At 35.2% G+C, this 23,213-nt stretch overlaps 1 protein-coding gene across 1 annotated transcript in view; it reads right to left on the minus strand.

The window, feature by feature from the left end:
- Positions 1-264: 264 nt before the first annotated feature.
- The window catches only part of CYP39A1 (cytochrome P450 family 39 subfamily A member 1), a 134,422-nt gene continuing 111,473 nt past the window's right edge, over positions 265-23,213 (minus strand). Inside the window, exons 11-12 of the mRNA XM_074237105.1 lie at positions 11,052-11,139; positions 265-8,229 (exon numbers count right to left, since the gene is read on the minus strand). Coding sequence (XP_074093206.1) covers positions 8,158-8,229; positions 11,052-11,139 — 160 coding nt within the window. The 3' untranslated portion in view covers positions 265-8,157. The remainder of the gene's footprint in view (positions 8,230-11,051; positions 11,140-23,213) is intronic.

Genomic DNA, 23,213 nt, shown 5'->3' on the forward strand with positions numbered 1-23,213 from the left:
CAACTGTCAAATGAGCTGGAGAAAGAAATGGCAAACAAATCCAATCTTTGCCAAGAAAATCCCAAATGGGGATACAAAGAGTCAGTCTGAAAACATTACTGAAAAGTATCAAATAACAATCAATAGTCATAATATATAACACAATATTCATAATATATGCATATAATATACACACAATATAAATTCATAATGAATATATTAATTAAATATACAATATATGTTATACACACAAGATTTTTTTGTTATTTTTGTTGTTATTTGATCCAAATCTCTGATTTCCTCTTGGTGAGGTAAAAAGGTTTCCTCCTCTAAACACATCAGAAACTCATCTATAGCTTAGAATCTTAGGGAGTTGCCCAGCTCAAGTGACAGTATTTTCAGAGGCAGGTCTTGCCTTAGGTCTTCTAGACTCTAAGGATAGCCTAATATACATTGTGCTACACTGCTTTTCCTTTGTTCAGATATATGCTAGAAAGGCAGGTAGGTGGTGCAGTGGATAGAGCACAAGCCCTGGAGTCAACAATTCAAATACAGCCTCAGACATTTAACACTAACTAGCTTGGTGACCTCGGGTAAGTCACTTAACCCTGAGTGCCTTGCATTCAGGCCCATCACCCATTGTCCTGATTCATGTCTGGGCATTGGATCCAGATGGCTCTGGAGACTGGCGACTTAGCACAGCCCCCCCTCACTCAAATCCAATCTATGTGCTTGTCATGGCATCACCTCCCTGATGTCATGGTCATCTTCGAGAATGAAGGATAAACATCATCATATGCTGAAAAAAAGAGCGGTCAGTTCAGGCCACACTTAAATTTTACAAAAGCCTTATGTTTAGGGAAAGCAAATTTTATATTCACGTCAATACTTTTACAACATAAATTTTAGTCACCAACTTATCATTTGGAAATAAGCTGCCTAGCAGAAGCAAAGTCATAGCCTGTGAAATTGCTTCCATGTTTTTTTTTTAAAATAATTCTGAAGTCAGGTAAAAGGGATTAATTTAAACATCAGAGGAAATTGCCATACTATCTACTTCCAAAAAAGATTCCAGTAAATTCAAATCCATATTCAGTTCAGAATTTAAGAAACAATTTTAAAGTCTATATAACCTTCTAAACAAAATCATGGCTCCTGACCAATGGAATCAATTTTGGAAAGTATTCCCTTACTTTTTGTCACATACAAAAGGAATAGGTTTCCTGAATTGACCCTTTCTCTCAGTAAAGCTAAGAATACTCAAAGTCTATTGCTGCAAAAAACAGTAGGTGGACCATTATCTATGACCTTTGATGTCTCTCAATGGACTTTTAGCTTTCCCTCGTTTCAACTAGTCACATGAACTGGGTGATTAATTCTTTTAAGCTTAATAGAAGTAAGTATCCATCATATGCAAATAGTGTTTTGCTAGAATTTAAAAGGTTGCTGAGAACATTCATAAATATCTTCTCTTTAGCTGGCAGAACCTGGCAGGTAAAGTCAGTCACCTTAAAGGTTGGTCCGACTTTCACATTGGTTGAAGAGGAAGGGCACAGAATACAAGAATATCAGAGTTAGATGAGGTCTCTGAACTATTAAAAGCTATTGTTGTTGTTCAGTCATGTCTAAATCTTCATTGTCCCATTTGGGGTTTTCTTGGCAAAGTTATTGAAGTAATTTCTCATTTCTTTCTCCGGCTCATTTTACAGATGAGGAAACTGAGGCAAACAGGGCTAAGTAACTTGCCCAGGATTGCACAAGTATCTGAGGCTGATTTTAAACTCAGGAAGGTGTTTTCTTGATCCACTGAGCTACCTATGTGCCCCATGTACATAGCATCCTATAATAATGGTGATTAGTGTTAACATAGTACTTTAAGTTTTGTAAATCTCTGTATCTTATCTCATTTAAACCTCACCACAACCCTGTGAAGTAGGCACTCATATATCACCATTTTATAGATAGGGAAACAGAGATCCTTACTGGTTAATGATTTTGCCAAGGATCATACACAGTTGGGAATTATCTAAGGTGGGATTTGAACTTTGGACTTTCTGCCTCCAAATCTAGACCACTATACATAATGATATTTATCTGCCTACAGGGGTGTAAGGTGTGTTCAAGGAACACTAGTACTTCTGGTGTGAGGGCTGGTGAGACTTTTTCAGAGTTGCTTTTCACCTTTGATGTCCACCTGAATCGCCTAACTCCAAGAAGCTGTAGCATTCAGAATAGCCACACCCTGGTAAACCATTTCCTCAGATGGGCTAAACCAGGTTGAGAGTAACTGAGGGGTCTCAAACCATTGGTGAGTTGGGGGGGAGTCTACACAAAAAAATGTGAAATCTTCCACTGGGAGATAAAAACAATTTGGTGGATAAAAACAAATTTTTTCAACAGTCATGAAGGCAGCTGAAATAGACATTGTGGTGTACAGTTAGACATAGTTAGACATTGAGAACACCAAGGCATCTTCATATAACTGTAGAGCCATCACCAATTGTCTTGACTCTATCTTGCCACTGGGTAATAATGATTTTGGAAGAGAGTGAGGCTGATGACTTCATGTAACCAAGCCTCACTTAAATTCAATTTTTCCATGAATCAAATGACATCACTCATACCACTTTACCATTCCTATCTTAAAGTCCTGTGGTGACAGGCAAATGACAAAGCAGCAGGTATGGATACATTTGTCCAGGTCATAGGGTTATTTCATCAATGGAAGCAGCAATGGGATGTGGCGCCACCTGGGTATATGAGCTCTTTTAACGATTGTACTTTTTATCTCCTGGTATGAGGATGGGATGTATCCTAAAAATTGTCTGCTTATCCAACCATAGCCTGATTACCTGGGCAGGTGGGGAAGGTCATGATGTCGAAACACACACACAAACTTCTTCAAGGGCAGTTAGGTGGCTCAGTGGATAGAGCACCGGCCCTGGAGTCAAGAGGACCTGAGTTCAAATCAGCTTCAGACACTTAATAATTAACTAGCTCTGTGATCTTGGGCAAATTGCCAATTGCCTTGCAAAAATTAAACAAAAAACTTCTTCAAAGAAGATTCCACTCCTCATCTGTGCATAGAATATGTGCACACTCAGATGACTAAGAAAAGATGAATAATTTTTGTTGCAAGAGAATTCAGCAGATATCATATCCAAATGGCAGCCCTAAGTGAAAAAAGACTGGCAAATGAGCAGATTACTGAAGTGGTCACAGAGAAAGGGAGCACCATGAAGCTGAGGTAAGTTTTGCAAACAAAACTAATCTAGGGGAAGCTAGGTGGCATAGTGGATAGAGTACCAACTCTGGAGTCAGGAGAACCTGAGTTCAAATCCAGCCTCAGTCACTTAATAATTACCTAGCTGTGTGACCTTGGGCAAGTCACTTAACCCCATTGCCTTAAATAAATAAAAAAGTACAAAAAAACTAATCTAGTCAACAAGCTGGAATGTCTATCAAAAGAAGTGAATAACAGACTTATGACAATGAGATTGTCACTTGAAGGAAAATGTCATGCTACCATCATCAGTGCCCATGCTTCCACCATGATAAACCCTGATGAGGTCAAAGAAAAAAAAAAATATGAAGACCTGAAGACACTTATCAACAATGTACCAAAAGGGAACAAGCTTATAATTCTGGGTGGCTTTAATGCTAGAGGAGGTTCAGATTACCAGATGTGTCAGGGAATCCTTGGGTGGAATGGAATTGGGAACAGCAAAGCAATGAGCACCTTCTATTGAAGACATGTGCATCTCATGAACTCATTACAAACACTGTCTTCCATTTACCTAAATTAATAAAACTTTCTGCATTCACCCATGCAGCAAACATTGGTATCTAACAGATTATGTGATTGTAAAGAGAAGAAACAGACAGGATGCAAGAATGAGGAAGGCAATGTGTGGTACAGAGTACTGGACTGATCACAGGCTCATCCTCTTCAACCTAAGAACTGATATTCAACTGAAGCAGTGGCCCCAAGGCAAAATGAATACTAAAGGAATTAATGTCAAGAGATTAGCTGCTTCTCTTTGTGAGAATAGTGTATTCCTGTCTTGGAGGGAAAATTGAACCAATACACAGTTGACAGCAGTGGAGCAGAAAAGGATTGGGCAAGTTTCAGAGATTTGGTGAACAGCACTGAGTTTGTTTATCTGGCTCAGAACACTCACAAACATCAAGACTGCTTTGATAAAAATGATGGGGAAATACAGAAGCTGCCAAATAAAAATCAAGAACTCCACAGGGTTTGCCAGCAGGATAGCTCATATATTTCTAAGAAGGCAACATTTAATTCCATCAAAAGTAAAGTACAATTGAAGGCTTAAAGAGATTCAAGATTCTTGGTTCAGTAAGAAGACAGATGTGATTCAGTTTTATGCAGATAGTAACAGTTCAAAGTGCTTTTATGATGCCCTAAAGGCTATTTATGGGTGAAAGACATATGGTGCATTTCAGCTACTCAGTGCTGATGGAGCCACATTGACCAGTGATAGGGCTGAACACTGCCATAGTGCACTTAACAGACCATCATCAATCAATGCAGAAGCCATTGTTTGAAGTTGAAGTCAATCAGTCCCTAGCTGAAGCTCCAACTGAAGAAGAGGGATTTTAAATTTCATGAAGCTCTTTTCACATAGCAAAACAACTTGTGCTGATTCTATTTCATCTGGGATTTATTAGGGGGGAGGTTTTTCCAGGTTATATGGCATGAAGAAGTTATCCCCCGAGGATAACACAAGGATGTCTCCATCTTTTATCTCTATAAAGGTAAATGGAATAGATCGCCCTGTGACAATCACAGGGGTATTTCTTTTTTAGTTGTTGCTGGTAAGATTCTTGCCAGAGTTCTTCTCAATAGTCTGATCCTTCACCTGGAAGATGGTCACCTCCCTGAGAGATAGTATGAAAGGGTAGAGGAAGAGTCGATATGGTGTTTGATGTCCAACAACCCCAGGAAAAATGCCAAGAGCAGAGCAGAGGTCTGTAAACAATGTTTGTAGATCTGACCAAAGCCTTGGATACCATCAGTCATGAGGTTTATGGAAAATTATGTCAAAATTTGATTGCTTGGAAAAATTCATCAGTATGGTACATCAGCTTCATGACATGTGCCGGGTTCTGGATAGTGGATGATGCTCTTGAGATTTCCCAGTTCTATGAGTGAAACAAAGATGTATCTTTGCCCCCATACTTTTAAGCATGATGTTTCCAGCCATGTTATCAAACACCTTCACTGAGGATGAACATGACCCCAAGGTCAGCTATTGCACTGATGGCAAATTCTTAAAACTTGATAAAGCTACAAGTCAAGACCAAAGTGGAGGGTGTATTGGTGTATGATCTTTTGTTTTCAGATAATTATGTGCTCAATGCAGTCTCTGAAGCTGAGATGGTTCAAAGCATGGATCAATTCTCTGATGCTTGTGCTAATTTTGGTCTAACAATTAGCACCAAGAAAACACACCATCACCCAGCATCACACCACATGTGAAAACATTGACTACAGCAAATGGAGATGTTTTGAATACTATAGTCAAGTTCATTCACCTTGGCATTGTCTTTTCCATGGAGGTACACACTGACAACAAGGTTGACACACGTGCATTGCCAGGCTAGCTTAGTATTTGGGAGGCTCCAACAGAAAATGAAGGAGAGAAGAGATGTTAGGATAATTATCAAACTATGGGGTGGTACAGTCAGGAGAGCCTGAGTTCAAATCCTGTCTCAGACACTTAATAATTACATAGTTATGTGACATTGGGCAAGTTACTTAACCCCATTTGCCTTGACAAAACTACAACAACAAAAATAATAACTACCAAACTGAAGGTCTGCAGAGCCAATTTGTTGACCTCATTGCTGTACGCCTGTAAAACATGGACAATCTACCAGTGCCATGCCAGGAAACTGAATCACTTCCATTTAAATTATCTTAGGAAGATTCTGAAGATTGCCTGGCAGAAGACACCAGACACTGAAGTCCTTTCTTGAGCTAAACTGCCAAGTACAGAGAGTACAACTAAAATGTGTCTGGGCACATTGTTAGAATAGAACTCACCCAAGTCAAGTGTTTACAAGGGGGTCAGAAGAAGTGATAATCTTAATGATCTTGAAGGTCTCTTTTAAGAACTTTAGAATTGATTATACAGCATGGGAGACACTGGCATAAGACCACCCAGCAAGGCATGCCCTCATCAGTGAGGGTGATAAGCCCTATGAGCAAGGCAGAATTGAAGCAGATCAAGGAAAACATGACATATGTAAGTTTAGAATAACACCATGGGTGTTCACGTAGACAATTTGTGCTTGAAGTGTGTTAGAGCATTCCAAGCTCATATTGATTTGATCAGCCACAGTCAGACATACTGTAACTCATCTCTAACATAGTGATATCATTTTGGTCTTCTTTGATAATGAAGGACATGAAACCAACCAACTATCTGCATTCAATACAATGAGGGGTAGATTTGGAGTTGAAGAATCTATTTTCAAATTTATTAACTTGAAAAGTCATTTAAATGTGGCCCATCTGTTTTAAAAAATGGGATTGGACTAAGTGTTCATTAAATTCTTCTCCAGCTCTATACTTACGATTTGGTTCTTTAGACTTCTTCAGTATTTGGGTCCGAGGGTCTTAGGAGGGTTTCCCCCTAGGAGTATGTCTACCAGGAAGTAATTTGTTCATGACTATAATATAGTTTATTAAAAAATAATAATTTTCTGCTCAATGGAATAAGTGTGGAAAAACAAAACAAACAATTCAAAGTTTGCTCAAAAGAAAATGCATTTATTATGAAATGAAAGAGGCACAAGCAAATCTTTTATTGAGATCTACATGTCATTCTTCCCCTCCCAAAAAAATCAATGTTTTTCTTCAATTCTAAAGTCTAGCAATACAGATAAATACATTCAAAAGCAAATTAGCCTTGTCAGGTTATCACAATCTTAGCCTCCAGCTAAGCAACATTTTATAACTGCAAAAAACTAAAAGATGGATTTCAGTTTAATTATCAATGAATAAATCAATAATTTTTTTTATTGATCACTCATTCTGTGGAAGGCACTATGAAAAGAACTCTAAGGACTAGAAAGAAGTCTCAATCTATATCAATTCAATTCAATTAGATGAATAACATTTAAAAATAATCTATTAAAGAAAAGAATAAATATTCATTAAGGTCTGCTATGTGTTGGGCATTGTGCAAAGCTCATCTAAAGATATTATCTCATTTAATCTTCACAATAACCTTGTGAAGTAGGTGCTATTTTTATTCCTATTTCTTGGATGAAGAAATTGAGGCAAAGAGGTTAAGTGACTTGCCCAGGGTCACACAGTGAATAAATGTCTAAAGCAGCATTTGAACTTAGATCTAGTGCAATATAGCTTCATATAATTTAGTAGTGTATACATTTTATATTCTTCACAAATTAATAATTATAAGCAATATAATAATACAAAGTGCTACATAAATCCAGAATAATACCTCCCAAATCAGCCTTCCCATTCTTTTTTTTGGGGGGGGGAAAGAGGGGGGGTTGGAGGGGAGCAGGGACAAGTTCAGATCTAGGATTTCAACTGTATAGGAAATTTCCTGTATAGAAATTTCCTTCACTGATGCAGACTGACTTGCACAGTTGCACAGTCAGTATGTGTCAGAGACAAGATTTATTCACAAGTTTTACTGAATACAAGGTCCAGACTATAGTAAACATGCAACTATTTGCTCACTGCTTGACAGTTATTCATACTACAACTTGAGATTCATTTCCTCCAAGGCAAAATCACACTTTATGGGCTTTTCCCCCCAAGTATCTCAAAGAATTTAAGCAAAAAAATCAATCTAAAGCAATGCTGTATCATGTTATATATGAAAATAGTTGCTTTCCAAAGTTATTTTTTAATATCTTTACTACAATACTGTTTGGCAAATTGATACAATATTTACTTTTATTTTTGCCCTTTGCTGAGACAGTAATTCAATTAATAATGACTTGATTAATAATTAATTAGACTCAATTATTTATAAAAACAAAAATTTTACCCAATTACACATTGTTAATTAAGATATCTTGATATATAATACAGTAATTTAGTAACGCTGGCTTTAGGACACCTCAGGGATCTGTATCCTTAGGTATTGGTCCAGGTTTTAGATAAATAAGCTTTTATTTTCTGTATTTATATTCTACCCAACATGGTTTTGATGGCTTCTGGACACCCACTAACTGGTTAAAATTCTGAAAACAGAAATTGAGTAGAATTATTTTAATGTCAGTTTGGAAACAAGTGATTCAATTAACCCTAATTTTATTTGTCTTGTATTTTCTTAGAAGGCACATATTTAAATTTCACAGCTTTTGGCTTGTCTTTTTTTTTAAGCTTAAGAATCCATGATAGGCTGATTATGGCAGTGGTGGGGTAGGATGAGTCAATTTATATCACCTGATTTAGATTGCAATCCTTCTTTGGATCTTTGTGGATAATTTGTCCAGTCCTCTGATTTATGGCCCTCTTTAAGTTGTCTGATCCTCAAAAAAAGACATGGCTATATCTGATTGTATGTGTCTGTCTGTCTGTCTCTCTCCCCTCTCTCACTTTCTCTCTCCATGCACCTAGGTGGTGCAACAGACAGAGCACTAGCCCAGATGTTAGGAGGATCTGAGTTCAAATTCAGCCTCAGTCACTGGATACTAATTAGCTGTGTGACCCTGGTCAAGTCACTTAACCCTGATTGCCGCACTCGGGGGAAAAAAAACAATGTCAATGACCTTTGGTTCACCTCCCATATTCCATTATCATGGGTTTGCCCTCTCTTACTCATCATTCATGCTTTTCTCAGATATATGGATTTTATCATGTACTCTCTATTCTCTACTTTGGCAACTAGGGTTTTTTAGTGCCCCTTCTGTCACATGGGTAGCTTGTCTGTGTAAAAGTTAGCAAAGCTGGAGGCAGCTGAAAACCCACCAATGTCCTTGGAAGCCAATGTTTCAGGGGCTAGGAGAATTATTTTCTATTGCCTTTCAATAAGCATTTATTAATTGGTTACTATGTATAAAACACAGGAAAGGATTAAAGAAACACACAAAATAATGAAATGGATCATGCCCTCAAGAAGTTTATATTATACTGAAGAAAAATTATATCAACACAGATAACCTTAGGAATAACCATATAATTTCATTGGTACAGAGATTTCCTTGGTGAGGAAACTTACTCTACCAATAGAGTCCAGCAATGATTCAATAACTAGTCTTAGAGAATTGCCTGGGACACTGAAAGCTTGTCATTTGTCCAGAATAACATACATTAATATATCAGAAGCAGGACTAGAACTTGAATCTTTTGGGTTTCAAAGCTGGCTCTCTCTATACCCTCCTGTGACTATACACAGATAAGTAAAAATAACAGAGGAGAAATAAGCAGGAAAGGTCACATAATCTCATTTGGTGAGCTGAGCCTTGAAGGGAGGTAGGGATCATTTTTTTCTACTATATTTCTTGCTCTCACATATATACTATGGGTTGGCCAGAGCACCAATCATGAACTCAATAACAATGTCCAAAAAGAAGATTATGGACCAGGTCACTTTGGATTATGGTCTCTGACCACTGCATGGAGCTTGCCAGAGTTATTCCCCCAGGAGCCATGTCTCACAGGAAAGGAGGATAGCTAGGCCGGGAGGATCTGACTACAGATAGTTGGAACCATTTCCTTGTAACACTGACACCCAAACTAACCTGGTCATTGTAAGGTCATTGTAATCTAACCTTATTATTTAGGGAAAGCCCTAGGAAGAAGTCTATGAGCTCAGAATCCTTGATGGAAAAAGAGCAAAGTCCCCTTTCAAGGCTTGATCTTTGTGTCTGACTAGATGGCACAGCTTGATGACAGGTACCTTCTCCTTGTCTGTGGTCTTTCCTCATTGAGTCTGCAGGGCAGTTGCAGCCCTGCTCTAATTCATGGCCCTCACTACTGAATAAGGTAACTTGGCCTTCATCTCCACTGAACCAGAAGAATAGCATGCACTTTAACTTTAATAAAATGATAGGGTGGGGGCATACTGGCTAGGGAACAGGCTTTAGAAGCAAGAAAATTAAGGGACATAGATGCAATTAGTATATTCTTTTTATAATTGAGAAAACTAAGAGAGAGGACTTATTGTGGAGTCATAGTTAGCATCTGAAGCCAGATTTGAACTCATGTCTTTCTGACTATAGTATCTTAGTCACTGCACCACCAAGGGGCCTCTAGAGTCAAGAAAACCTGGGTTCAAGTCTTATCTTGACAAATATAGGCTTTGTAACCCTGGACAAGTCTCTTAGCTTCATTCTACATGTTCTTGATGATTTTCAAATACTCTAATTCTTACTCTCCAATACTTTAAACTGGAGAGAACTTGAAGATGTGCAGTAGTATAGGAAATTCCCTTACTTCAGAAACTCCTTTACTAATAATGTCAGAAGTCCCCTAAGAGTAAATAATAATAATTAATAATATTAATAATAGTTAACATCTACTGCATTTCAATGTATCCAAAATATTTTACAAACATTATTTTATTTGATCTTTAAAACCACTTTAAAGTAGTTGTTATTATTAACTCCATTTTATATTGAGGTAAAGAGAGATTAAGTATAATGGTTAAAGTCACATAGCTATTATTTCAGGGAAGATTCAAACTCAAGTTTTCCTGATTGCAAGTGGACACTATTCACTCTGCCTCCTTGTTGCAAAAAGAAAATAAAGGTGAACAACACTACTAAAATGTGCTTACAGATTTGGGAGAAGACACAGAGAATATGCTTTATATATTTTGCTTATTATTTAATTAGTTTTTATTATTTTATTTGCTTAAATCATGTTATTAATATTGATATTTTTTCCTTTCCAACTGATTAACATGTAAATGGGTCCATATTGGGGGTATTTGATTGGAGATATATTATAGGATTTGTTTGAATGTTGGTTAATTGATATTTGTTATAAATGTTGCATTTATGGTTATAATAAACATTTTTTAAAAATAAAAATAAAATTAAAAATTGTAATTTTTTACCTCTTTTGGAAATGGATCCAACAGATTAAATTGATACTTATAAAATATTAAGGCAACAAAGATTTCAATCTCCAGTAGAGCAAACCACCTGAAAGGAAAGACAGAAATATAGTAAAATGTAAGATCTATAATTCACAGAGTATATCTAGAAAATATGTAAATATATTTTATATTTTCTTTTCCATTTTTTAAGTATAAACTTGATTCAGTAAACAGTTTACTATTTCTATCCTCTATTAGACATATGAATAACCTGGTCTAAGGCCAGAGAATTAGATCTTTTTTTATTTGACTCCTAAAAACCACCTGGAAAATATTCTAGGTTAATCAGGATCCAAAGAGGGTAGGCATAATGGAGTGAGGCCTGGCTTTGGCATCAGGAAGACCTATGTCCAGGTCCTTATATGACAGTGAGCAAGTCATTTAACTAATCATGTCTACAAGCAAGTGTCTAAATTTAGACCTTGTTGGTCGGCATCTGTGGAAGGAATTTCCACACTAGAAATTCTATACACTAATGAAATCCTGAATCTAGACTCTTCCCCTTTCACATGCACGTGAAAACCTACACACACTGAGATACATCAGAAGCTAGAGAAATCTAAGTAGTATTATGATCCAGATGGATACTATTTCAATTTTTCAGAATTTTCACAATGCAAAGGTAGACCTGTATAATAATAAACACTGAAGACAATATATTCTGTCAATCATAAAATCTGTAGCTGAAAAAAAGATATCTGGAAGATCATATACTCAATTTGTTTAAAAGATGAGAAGGGGAGGTCCAGAAAGGTAAAGTCCAGAGTTACATTTAAACCCAATATATAAACCCAGGATATCCTTTTACTCCAAAACCAGTGTTCTATTACATTACTATTGTTTCCCAAATCCTAGAAAATAAGACCTTTCTAGTGTAGTCAATGATAAGGTATAAATTATGCAGCTCTAGAAGAAAGCTTACTCCTCTCAATCTGAATTTCTCCTGACAAAATTACTCTTACTAATAATTTGCAATAAAGAATGCTACTGTCAAATTTCATAGGAAGCTGATAAAAGGTGCTTGGAGGCATATATATATATATATATATATATATATATATATATATATATATTTCAATTCTTGTAAGATAATTCTTTTTTTCCTTGGAGTTTTTCCTAGTAGAGCTGTACCTAGAGAAGGAGCAGCTCATCATTTCAACTGGAACAATCACAGAATCAGATTGTTTCATTATAAAACAACACAGTTCAACCCTCTCATTTTATAGGAAATGTAAGTCTTCAGTGACAAAACTAAGATAAATATGGCTTCAGGCATCAAGTATGATGCTTTGTGACCCATTTGGGGTTTTCTTGACAAAAAGTACTGCAACGGTTTGCCATTTCCTTCTCAGATGAGGAAAGTGAGGCAAAAAAGGATTAAGGGACTTGCCCAGGATCACACAGCTGATAAACATCAGTATAGAATTATGCCTATTATTCTTGGTCAACTAACAGACCAATTATTTTAAATCATTGATTTATATATTTATTGTTTTAACATTTAGTCATCTCCAAACATTAAGCAGTTTTTAGATCCCATGGCGATAAAGAGCCAATGTCAACCTACAGTCAGTCATCCAGCAAACCTTTCAACCTCATCTGGCAATGTAGAAGGAGCACTGGATTTGAAAATAGAAGAGCTGGGAGGAAGATTCAGTTCTAAAACACACTACCCTAGGCTTTGATTCCTCAAATGTAAAGTGAGGGCTTTGAATGACTTAATCTCTAAGTATCCTTCTGAGTCTGTAATTCTCAGATTCTGTGATAATTCTGCAAAGCTGAAATGTTAGAATCGGGATCCAAAAAAAAAGCTCTATACAATCTAGAAGATTGAAATGCAATATAATAAGGTGAAATCTAAAAGGGTTATTGTAAAGCTTTACCCTTGAGTTACCCAACCTTCTCCCCCCCCCAAAAAAAAAACTCAACAAAAACAAAACTTCACATGCATAGTACGATGGAGGTATTTCTAGACAGTGGTCTGTCCAAAGAAAATCTGGGAGTTTTAGTGGATTGTACATTCAATGAGTCAGAAGGATAATGTGATAAAAGCCTGAATGTGATCTTGGTTTGGGTGGAGAAGCAGAGCTTCCAGAAATAAGGACATGATAGCTCCTCTGGCCTGCTCAGACAAGAATTGGAGTACTTTGTTCAGTTCAGAGCACCACAGTTTAAGAAAGAGTAACATTGTACTGGGAAAAGAATTAATGGGAGACAAAAGAGGGCAAATTACATCACTTGAAGAGGTGTATAACAGGAAAAGAAAGGAAGGTATGCAAATTGCTTGAATCTTACTCTCATCAAATTTGACACAAAGAAGTAAAAACTTATATACTCACTTGGGTTTAGAAATTTATCTTACCATAAAGGGACTAAGGAGGGGAAAAGGGACAAAAAAATGAAGGAGGAGCTGATAGAAGATAGAGAGGAGGGTAGAAACATTTTTAATACAAATAAAGTCATATCTAGTAACTTGAAAACTAGCTCATGGTAGGCTTGGCTAAAATGACAAATCTACCTAAATTACTCTACTTATTCAGAATCACACCAATCAAATTATTTTATACCAAAACTTATTTTATAAAAATAGAAAAGAGAGAACTAAAATTCACCTGAGGGAACAAAAGGTCAAGAATATCAAGGGAATTAATGAAAAAAAATGTAAAAGAAGGTGGCATAGCTGTACCATGTCTAAAACTATATTATAAAGCAGTAGTCATTAATACTATTTAATACTGGCTAAGAAATAGTGGTGAATCAATGGAATAGAGCAGGTACAAAGGGAATAACAGTAAATGACTATAATAATCTATAATAATCTATTGTTGGATAACTCCAAAGACTTCAACTACTGGAATAAGAACTCACCCATTTGACAAAAACTGCTGGGAAAACTGGAAAATAATATAGCAGAAATAAGGCATAGATCAATATCTCATACCTTATACAAAGAGAAGGCAAAAATGGGTACCTAATTTAGACATAAAAGCAGATACTATAAGCCAATTAGGAGAACAAAGAATAGTTTATCTGTCAGATCTTTGGAAAGAGGAAGAGTTCGTGACCAAACAAGAGATAGAGAACATAATAAAATGCAAAATGGGAAATATTGATTACCTTAAATTAAAGAAGTTTTGGCATAAACAAAATCAGTACAACCAGGATTAGAAGGAATGAAGAAAGCTGGAAAATAATTTCTACAGGAAATGTTTCTGAAAAAAAAAAGAATCATTTCTAAAATATATAGAGAATTGAGTCAAATTTTTAAGAATATAAGTCGTTACCCAATTGATAAATGGTCAAAATACATGACAATTTTTAGATGAAGAAATTAAAGCTATCTATAGTCATGGGGGAAAAAAATCGCTCTAAATCATTGTTCATTAGAAAAATGCAAATTTAAATAAATTAAAATTTTAAAAAATACCACCTCACATGTATCAAATCATAAAAAAGGGGAAAGAATCCACATGTACAAAAATATTTATAGCAGCTCTTTTTGGAGGGGGAAAGAATAGAAAATTCTCATCAATTAGGGAATAGCTGAACAAATTGTTGTATATGAATATGATGAAATACTACTGCTCTGAAAAATCATGAGCAGGTGGATTTCAGAAAAAAAAACATGAAAAGACTTTCATGAACTGATGCTAGTGAAGCCAGCAGTACTAGAAGATCTTAATAGCAACATTATGCAATGGTTAACTGATAAACTTAGCTCCTTTCAGTGATCAAACATGAGTCTAAAAGATTTGTGATGGAAAAAATTCCATTCACATCCATTCACATCATGAGAAAGAACTTTGGAGCCTGAAATCAAACCAAACATACTATTTTCACATTTTAATCTTTTTGTATGTTTTTTCTTCCTTCCATTTTTTCCCTTTTGTTCTGATTCTTCTTTTACAACAAGACTAAAATGGAAATATGTTTAACATGATTGTTCATATATAACCTATATTAGATTACTTGCTGTAAAAGGGGAGGGGAAAGGAGGGAGAAAAATGTGGAACTTAAAATCTTACAAAAAAATGAATATTGAAAATTATTTTACATATAATTAAGGAAAAAATAAAATCAATTTTTAAAAACTTCACAAAAATATAAAGGCTAACAAGCTGGAGGGAATCCAGAGGAAGATGTCCAGGGTGGTCATGGGCTCTAAATCCATATGAGCAAAAGTTGAAGGAACTAGAGTTATTTATTGGAGAAGACACAAGGAAGAAAAGATAACTGCCTTCATATATTTGAAGGGATGCCATATAGAAGAAGTACATTTAGCTCCAGAGAACAGAAACATTAGGTGAAATTTGGAAAGATGCAAAGTTAGACCTGATATCAGAAAAAACTTTCTAATAGTCAGAATTATCTCAAAGTAGAATAGGCTTCCTTGGTAGATAATTTCCCCCTCATGAATGGTCTTCTGGTATAAGCTAAACAACCACTTGTTAGGTATGTTCTAGTGGGGATTCCTTGGTATTCAACCAGATGCCTTCTTAAATTTCCTGAAAATCTTTTAAATAGAAAGTAAGCACTAAAAATAAAAATGAAAATGAAAACTTTCAAAAATGTGATCTCAGAAAGTCACTTAAATTACTTAGATTTCAATTTTCCCATGTGTAAAATGAAGAGATTAGAACAGATGATTTCCAAGGTTCCCAAATCTGAAATGCTATGATTCTAATAGAATCAACATTTTTTTTGACATATATGGCTCTATAGGTCTAGGGAAATTAAGTGACTTTTGGGAGAAATGATTACTTCTCTTTTGCATTAATAACTAATTATTGAAACAGAACTAAGACTTTTCCCTTTTTTTTACATCCTCATCCAAAAATCTACCAATTTGAGAAATCTTAGAGAACACATCCAGGCCAATTTAATCCGACAGTAAAATAAATTTTAGGTTTGGGCTAATGAGAAGATTCCTGCTCATCGTGTCTTTTTTTAACAGTTTTGGAATATTGTGGATCCTCCCTTTTGTCAGACAAGTCTTTGTCCAAGATTTGGGTGATCCAAGTCACATAACCCAAAACCTCATTGTAATATAGACCAGCCTCTCATTGTAATATTTATTTTCTCATTAATTGTAACCATCAGGACCACCTATTCTTCCAAGAGCTTATAAACTCTGAGTCCATCACCTTGAAGGGTCTTTGGCATCTGAAAGATCCACCGATCTTTTTGTTAATAGACATGCTAGCGTTATTAATAAAAGTGATTACATTACCCAGAAACTGTGCCTCTCAAACTTATTAAATACCACATTTGCCCAAGGTCACACAGAGAAAGTGAGAGCAATAGAGAAAAGGAACACACGAGTCAATGTTCATTTTGCTACATCATATCAATCAATGCTTATGTTATAGTGTTCCTGAAAATAGGGTTATAGTTGAAAAAGTATATCTTGCTGAGCAATTAGTAATGTCACCAAGATTTAAAGGGTAGATATATAAGCTATTTATAGGCATGTTAGCATTTTAAAGAATTTTAAAAGCACTTACTTATATAACAAATTGATATTGCTAATTTAAATTCCTTTCCATACATTCATTAAAGTAGAATCTAAGAGACAATATACTGTTTTCCTACACTGAAGCAAAGAATTTGGGAGAAAAGAAGAAAAACTTTAAGGAGGTAAGAAAAAAAGGATGGGAAAAAAGAGAGGGAAGGTATGAAGAGAAGGGAGGAGGGGAAGAAGGAAAGAAACAAGATAAAAAGAAGGAAAAAAGAAGGAAGAAGGAAAGGAGATATAGTCACTATTCACAAGAATTATGAATCATAATTATTTTAGGATTTTCTCCAATTATTTCTAAAGTCAGAAAAGTTAAAATAAAAAGTCATCATTCATGCCAGATTTATTTATTTATTTATTTACCATTCTTTTTTTTAGGTTTTTGCAAGGCAATGGGGTTAAGTGGCTTGACCAAGAAAATTTCCAAAAAAAATGCCAAAGGGAATGAGAAGACCACTAAATTTTTTTATATTTTTCTTTGTATCCTCAGAGCTTAGAACTGTTGTGCCTATGCCTGACACTTAATAAATGTTCATATATTTATTGATTACAGATTAATCAGTATAAACATATAAGGATTAAGGTAATTAGTAAGTGTCTGAGGCCAGATTTGAACTCAGGTCCTCCTGAGTCCAGGGCTGGTGCTCTATTCACTATGCCACTAGCAGCTGCTATTTATCACACTTTAAAAACATTACATAATGACAAAATTGATAAAAACATGAATGTGTTAATATATTATAAATAACATTTAATCACCTGTCTTTCCTATGAAGGCATATAGTAAATACTAGCTGAATTCAACATCAAATATTTAATGAGTACCTGTTATATACAAAGCACTCAATGAACTAGGTATAGAGGGAAAAAAGAAATAAAAAATATACCTTCAAGAATCTTACAAGATATATTCATAGAATAATCATAAACTTATGTGTGAGAGAGACCTTAGCAATCATCCAATTCAGGCTGTCTATTTTTTAAATAAGAGAGAGAGAGAATCATCTTTTCATAGTCAGCAAAGAATTGGGACAAGGAGCTATGTCATTACATTATACTGGAATTTGGAAATCTATGATCTTCTCCAAATGTGATATTCCTCCTGTATTCTGGCTAGTAACATCTTACATCTAATTTTGATTCAATCCTGCCCAATATTTCTCTCCATATCTTGTCTCTATTTCCAGAAGAATCCTATTCCATTCATTGTTTCTTGTTTAGAACTTTAGTATTAATAACTTTGAATATCTTCCTTTTATCTTCTTCATTCTCTTCCATCTTCTGGTCCTCACTAAAAATTGGTTTAGTCCTGACATATCTCATCCTTAATCATCTCTAAGACTGACTTTAACTTAGAGTCAGAAAATTTTCTAGAAACAATTTAATTTACAACCACCTCTTTTTCTTTAAAGTTCATTTCATCACATTACATCACCCAAACCATATCCTTATTGCTATTGCTTACTGATCTTTCTCCTCCCTTAATGAGTTCAGTACTCAGTTCAGTCTTCTATTTCACCCATCTCTACCTTAATCCTTATATGTTTATACTGATTAACCTGTAATCAATAAATATATGAACATTTATTAAGTGTCAGGCATAGGCTCAACAGTTCTAAGCTCTGAGGATACAAAGAAAAATATAAAAAAAATTAGTGGTCTTCTCATTCCCTTTGGCATTTTTTTGGAAATTTCAACATTATTGACCATGCCCCTTCTCTTGAATACTGACATGGCTTTAGTTAACACTGCTCTCTTTATTTCCAGCCTGATGAGTATTCCTTCTCAATCTCCTTCACTGATTTATCATATTTCTCAATGGGAATAGTTCTTGTAGAAATGTGCATCTCCAACTTCCTTAGAAGTCACAACTACTGAAGATCAGGAAAAGAAAATTCTCACAACTAAAGGCCTAGTCAATGTTAAATGGTTCAATATCAGAAATCAATATGGTTCTATTATAGGGAGTAACATTAGAGAAGATATATTATTTCATTTTTGCTCCTATATTTGCTTCATCTGACTAGTAGAAGAAAGCTGCCAAAAGTGAGTTTTCCTTCTTATGAGCTCCTTGAAAGTCAGTTAAGACTTGATTTTCTATTTGCAGCCTTAAGGCTTAGAATGGTGCTTTGCACACAATAAACACAATTTTTAAAAAAAATTCATTCCATTCTCATTCATTCATTCATTCATTCATTCTACCAGATAAGAATAGAAATCACACAAGACTATCATTCCCATGGATTCAGTTGTCACCTCTACAAGATGACTTTCAAATGTACAAATCTGACCAAATTTCATCACAGAACTTTAATCCCATATTATTTATCTTCTGAAAATCTCTACCTTGTTTTCTTGCCAATACCTCAGACTCAATATGTCCAAAGAACATTGCCTCTTTTCCTCACTTGGTTCTTTCTGTTGGTATCTCCTGGTCATCCTAGCATGAAATATTGCATTCATCTTTGAGCCTTCCCTCTTCTTCAACCCTGGACTTCCAATCAGGTGCAGTATCTTGTTGATTCTACCCTCCCAATCTCTCTCTCACCTTCATCTCTTTCTGGAATTCAGATAGAAAGGTGCAGAGTTGAAGATTAGCAGGATGTAAACTAAAGAAGTATATAGAAGGAGACAGAGAATTCAAGGGTAAAGGACAGTGCTTTGATGAACTGGATAATTATGGGCTCAAGAAAATTCAAGGAAAGGAATGAGACTAAAACAATGGTGATAGACTATTAAATCAGTCACTGAAATTGTCACTGGCCTGGTTTAGTCCCTCCTTACCTCTTACCTGGACTGCTATAATGTACATTAACTGATATCACTATCTAATGTTTATCCATCTGCCATAAAAATAATCTTATTAAGAAAGAGATCATACCTATCACTCTTTTTTAAAAAAGCTTTCAGTCACTCTTTATTCTCATTAGAATAAAATATAAACTCATTACTTTGGCATTTAAGCACTTTCATAATATGACTCTAACCTCCGCATTCATACTTATTTCATATTATTTTCCATCTATTTTATGTTATAAATTAGACTACTAGTTATTCATATGCCATATCATGTCTCCAAGCATTTAGGCAGATCTTCCCCCAAGCCTGGATTGCTTCCACACATTGTCTCTGCCTTTCAGAATTTTCCTATAAGGCTAAGCTTAGGTATCATCTCTTCCTTGAAACCTTTCCTTTTCTTTCCCTCCTTACCTTTTTCCTAAGGAGACAATGTGGTTTCTCTTTTGCTCCAACACTTCCAAGTTTATTCAGGTATGTACATGTTTGTTATATTTCCACATAAGAATGCAAAAAACTTTGAGTGCAGGGACTTTGTCATTTTTCTCTTTGCATTATTAGAACCTAGCAAAGTGTCTTGCAAAGAGTAGGCCCTAATAAGTGTTTTCTGACTGACTGAACATTGCACTGCATTCTTTGAGAGTCAAGATAGCATGTGCTAAATGTGCAATGAGAATAAAGGCAACAAATGAAGTTTAGAAGAGGGAGAAACTACTGAAAATTCTGGCAGTTTAAACAGATTTCACCAAGGACATGGGACTTAGGCCATCCTTTGAAGCAAAAGTAACTAACTAAATAACATATAAGCATTTATTAAACCTGCACATTCGATTCACTGCACTAAGCACAGAAGATATAAAAATAAAAATGAAACAGTTCCTTCCCTCAAAGAGCTTATATTACAAATTAAACCTGTCCACAGATGAGTGAAAAAACAGGATGTGTTTTATTCCAGATTTGTCACTTCATAGGTGGAGGGAACCTGCTTTCAGAAAATTACCTCCAACAAATGCAGATCAGCAACTAGTAAGAACACAGGATGCAAACGAAATTAAAAATAAAGTATTTTAGAAGACATTAACAAATAAGTGATACTTGAGCTGCTTCTGGAAAGAGTTAGGGCTTCCAAGAGGGGAAAGTCAGGAAGGAGAGCATCCTAATTTGGGGGTTGGTTTAGAGGAAGAGGTCGTCAGGGCTGTTTTTAATCCATTGAGTATTAAATATCTATATAATGTCAAGGTGGAGATATCTAGCTATCAGTTGGATATGTGAAACTTGAACTTAGGAGAGAAATGAAGGGTGAATAAGCAGATTTGAGAATCATCTATAGAAATACGTAGCTAGTTAGCATAAAGGATAGAGCAATGGATCTGGAGTCAGGAAGACTCAGTATTCAAATCTGTCCTGGATGACCCTGGGCAAGTTAACTCTGCCTCAGTTTCTTCTTCTATAAAATGAGCTGGAGAAGGAAATGTCAAACAAATCAAGTGTCTTTGCAAAAAAAACAAAACAAAATCCAAATGGGATCATGAATGAGACATGACTAGAAATGACAGAACATACAACTTATAGAGAAAGATGATTGAAATAGGAGGTAAGAAAGTAGTTAGAAGTTTGGCAAGTGAAGAGTTATATAGAGCAATGCTTTGGAGGGATGTATCAAGTGAGGGTTTTTGTTTGTTTTGTAAGAATAGAAAGATCTAGGCATGCTTGAAAGTGGCAGGGAAGGTGACCATGGTAAAAGAAAAGTTAGAAAATTAAAGAAAAGGGGGATGATCAAAAGGAAAAGCTACCAGATGGGATAGAAGGGGATAGGATCAAGGGCAAAATAAAGACATTGTTATTGGCAAGGAAAAGAACTACCTCATCTAGGTCTGGAGCAAAAGAAGGAAGTCTAAGAAATGATATGGAACTGGGAAGGAGAGGGAACTCAATAAAGATTGCCTTAATTATTTTCATGAGCAGTGGAACTTGATATGAAGTTGGATAATATGGTTTGAGTTCACATGGGATAGGAGTGGAAAGTAAGTCTAGAAAGGTTATTCTAGATTTTGGTTAATTTAATTTGACACTGGAATTCCAACTCTCCGTTTTGAAAAGAAAATAAAGAAAACTATAATTCCTCTCACCTATTTCTCCTGCCACCATCTACCTCTTATCCCTATATGATCCCATGATCCTTTTTTCTGCTTTGAAACTACTGCTGGCAAACATGACATCCTTTGGAAAGCTTCCAGAGCAGAGGCCCTGAGGCAAATTCCTAGTTGCCAACAGCTGCAGCTTATGAAAATAGAATCATCTCTTCCTGGAGTTCATAGGAGGCAGCATACATGCATATTTATCAGAAACATTATATATTGAGGCATAACTATTATAGTTAAAGGGGAACAGATACCTTCCCTTCCTCCACAAATCATTTAAGAAAATTTATCAGTTTAATGGTCGTAAGTCAAGTGGGCTAGGTAAGAGTATTTGATGGAAGAAAGGAAAAAGAATTGCAGCTCACATTTATATCATGTGATATTTTCCACAAGAAGTCACTAAAGTAGGCAATATGTTATTTAACCCCATTCCACGGATGAGAGATTCAATAAAGTGGTTTGCACAAGACCAGAATAAGGACTAAGCCCTGGTCTCAGCAATCTTTTGTTTACTGAATGCTACTCATCCAGAAGTGTGTTGAAAGACTAACTTTTCCCAACTCTGGATCCTGACACACTTCTAAATTTTCTCAAATTCATCAAGTTAAAATAGCAAAGATGGCAAAAAACAAAAACAAATGATAAATATTGGAGGAGTTACAAGAAAAATGTCTCAACAATACACAGTTGATGAAGCCATTTTGGAGAACCAATTGGAACTATGCCTAAAAAACTATTAAATATTGCTACTAGGTCTAAGCCTCAAAGAGCTCAAACAAAGAGGAAAAGGACCTATAAGTACAAAAATATTTATAGCAGTTCTTTTATGGTATCAAAGAACTAGAAATTAAGCTAATATTCATCATTTCAGGAATGGCTGAATAAAGTATAGTACATGAATAAAATACAATATTATTATGTTATAATAAACGGTAAAAAGAATAGGTTTGCAGAAGGTAGGGAAGCCTTTCATGACTTGATGCAGAGTGAACTGAGCGGAACCAACTAAAATACTTATGGAATAATTACACTATAAAGACAAACTACTTTGAAAGACTTAAGAATCCTGGTCAAAACAATGGTCAATCATGATTCCAGGGGACTGTTTATGATTTATATAACTACTTATGCCCTAATAAAAAGACTTGTGTTGGTATAATAAGGCAAAATTTTCAACATGGGAATCTGTTTTGATTGAATATATATGCATGAATATAAATATACATATATTATATATATATATGTTGCAAAGGTTTTCTTTTAAATTGTGAACAATGGGTAGAGAGAAAATAAATGCTTATTAATTAAAAATGGATTATAGTATTTTCTCTTTTTTTTCTTTTTATTGTCTAAGTATTATTGTAAATACACAAGGTCTACCTCTTTCTACATGTCCATGGAAGTCATTTAAAAAACCTTGTCGTTATTTTATTTCTCATTTCAAGAAGTTTGGTTGTAAGTTCTGTTCTTTCATTCTTGCAAAGGGGGAAAAACCCATCATTCTCTTTTTGGGAAGGGTCACTTCCAGAGTGTGCCTGAGTAATCTTCTGTGTAGAGATGAAGGAAGAGCGATGTCTCTCTTCTCAACAAAATCTATCCTTGAGCTCATGTTAGCAATTAAATTCACAGCACACTGGGAAAAAAAGCAAATTTTTTCATCTAACAAAT

Source organism: Macrotis lagotis, chromosome 5 (genome assembly GCF_037893015.1).
Source record: "Macrotis lagotis isolate mMagLag1 chromosome 5, bilby.v1.9.chrom.fasta, whole genome shotgun sequence".
NCBI classification, from domain to species: domain Eukaryota; kingdom Metazoa; phylum Chordata; class Mammalia; order Peramelemorphia; family Peramelidae; genus Macrotis; species Macrotis lagotis.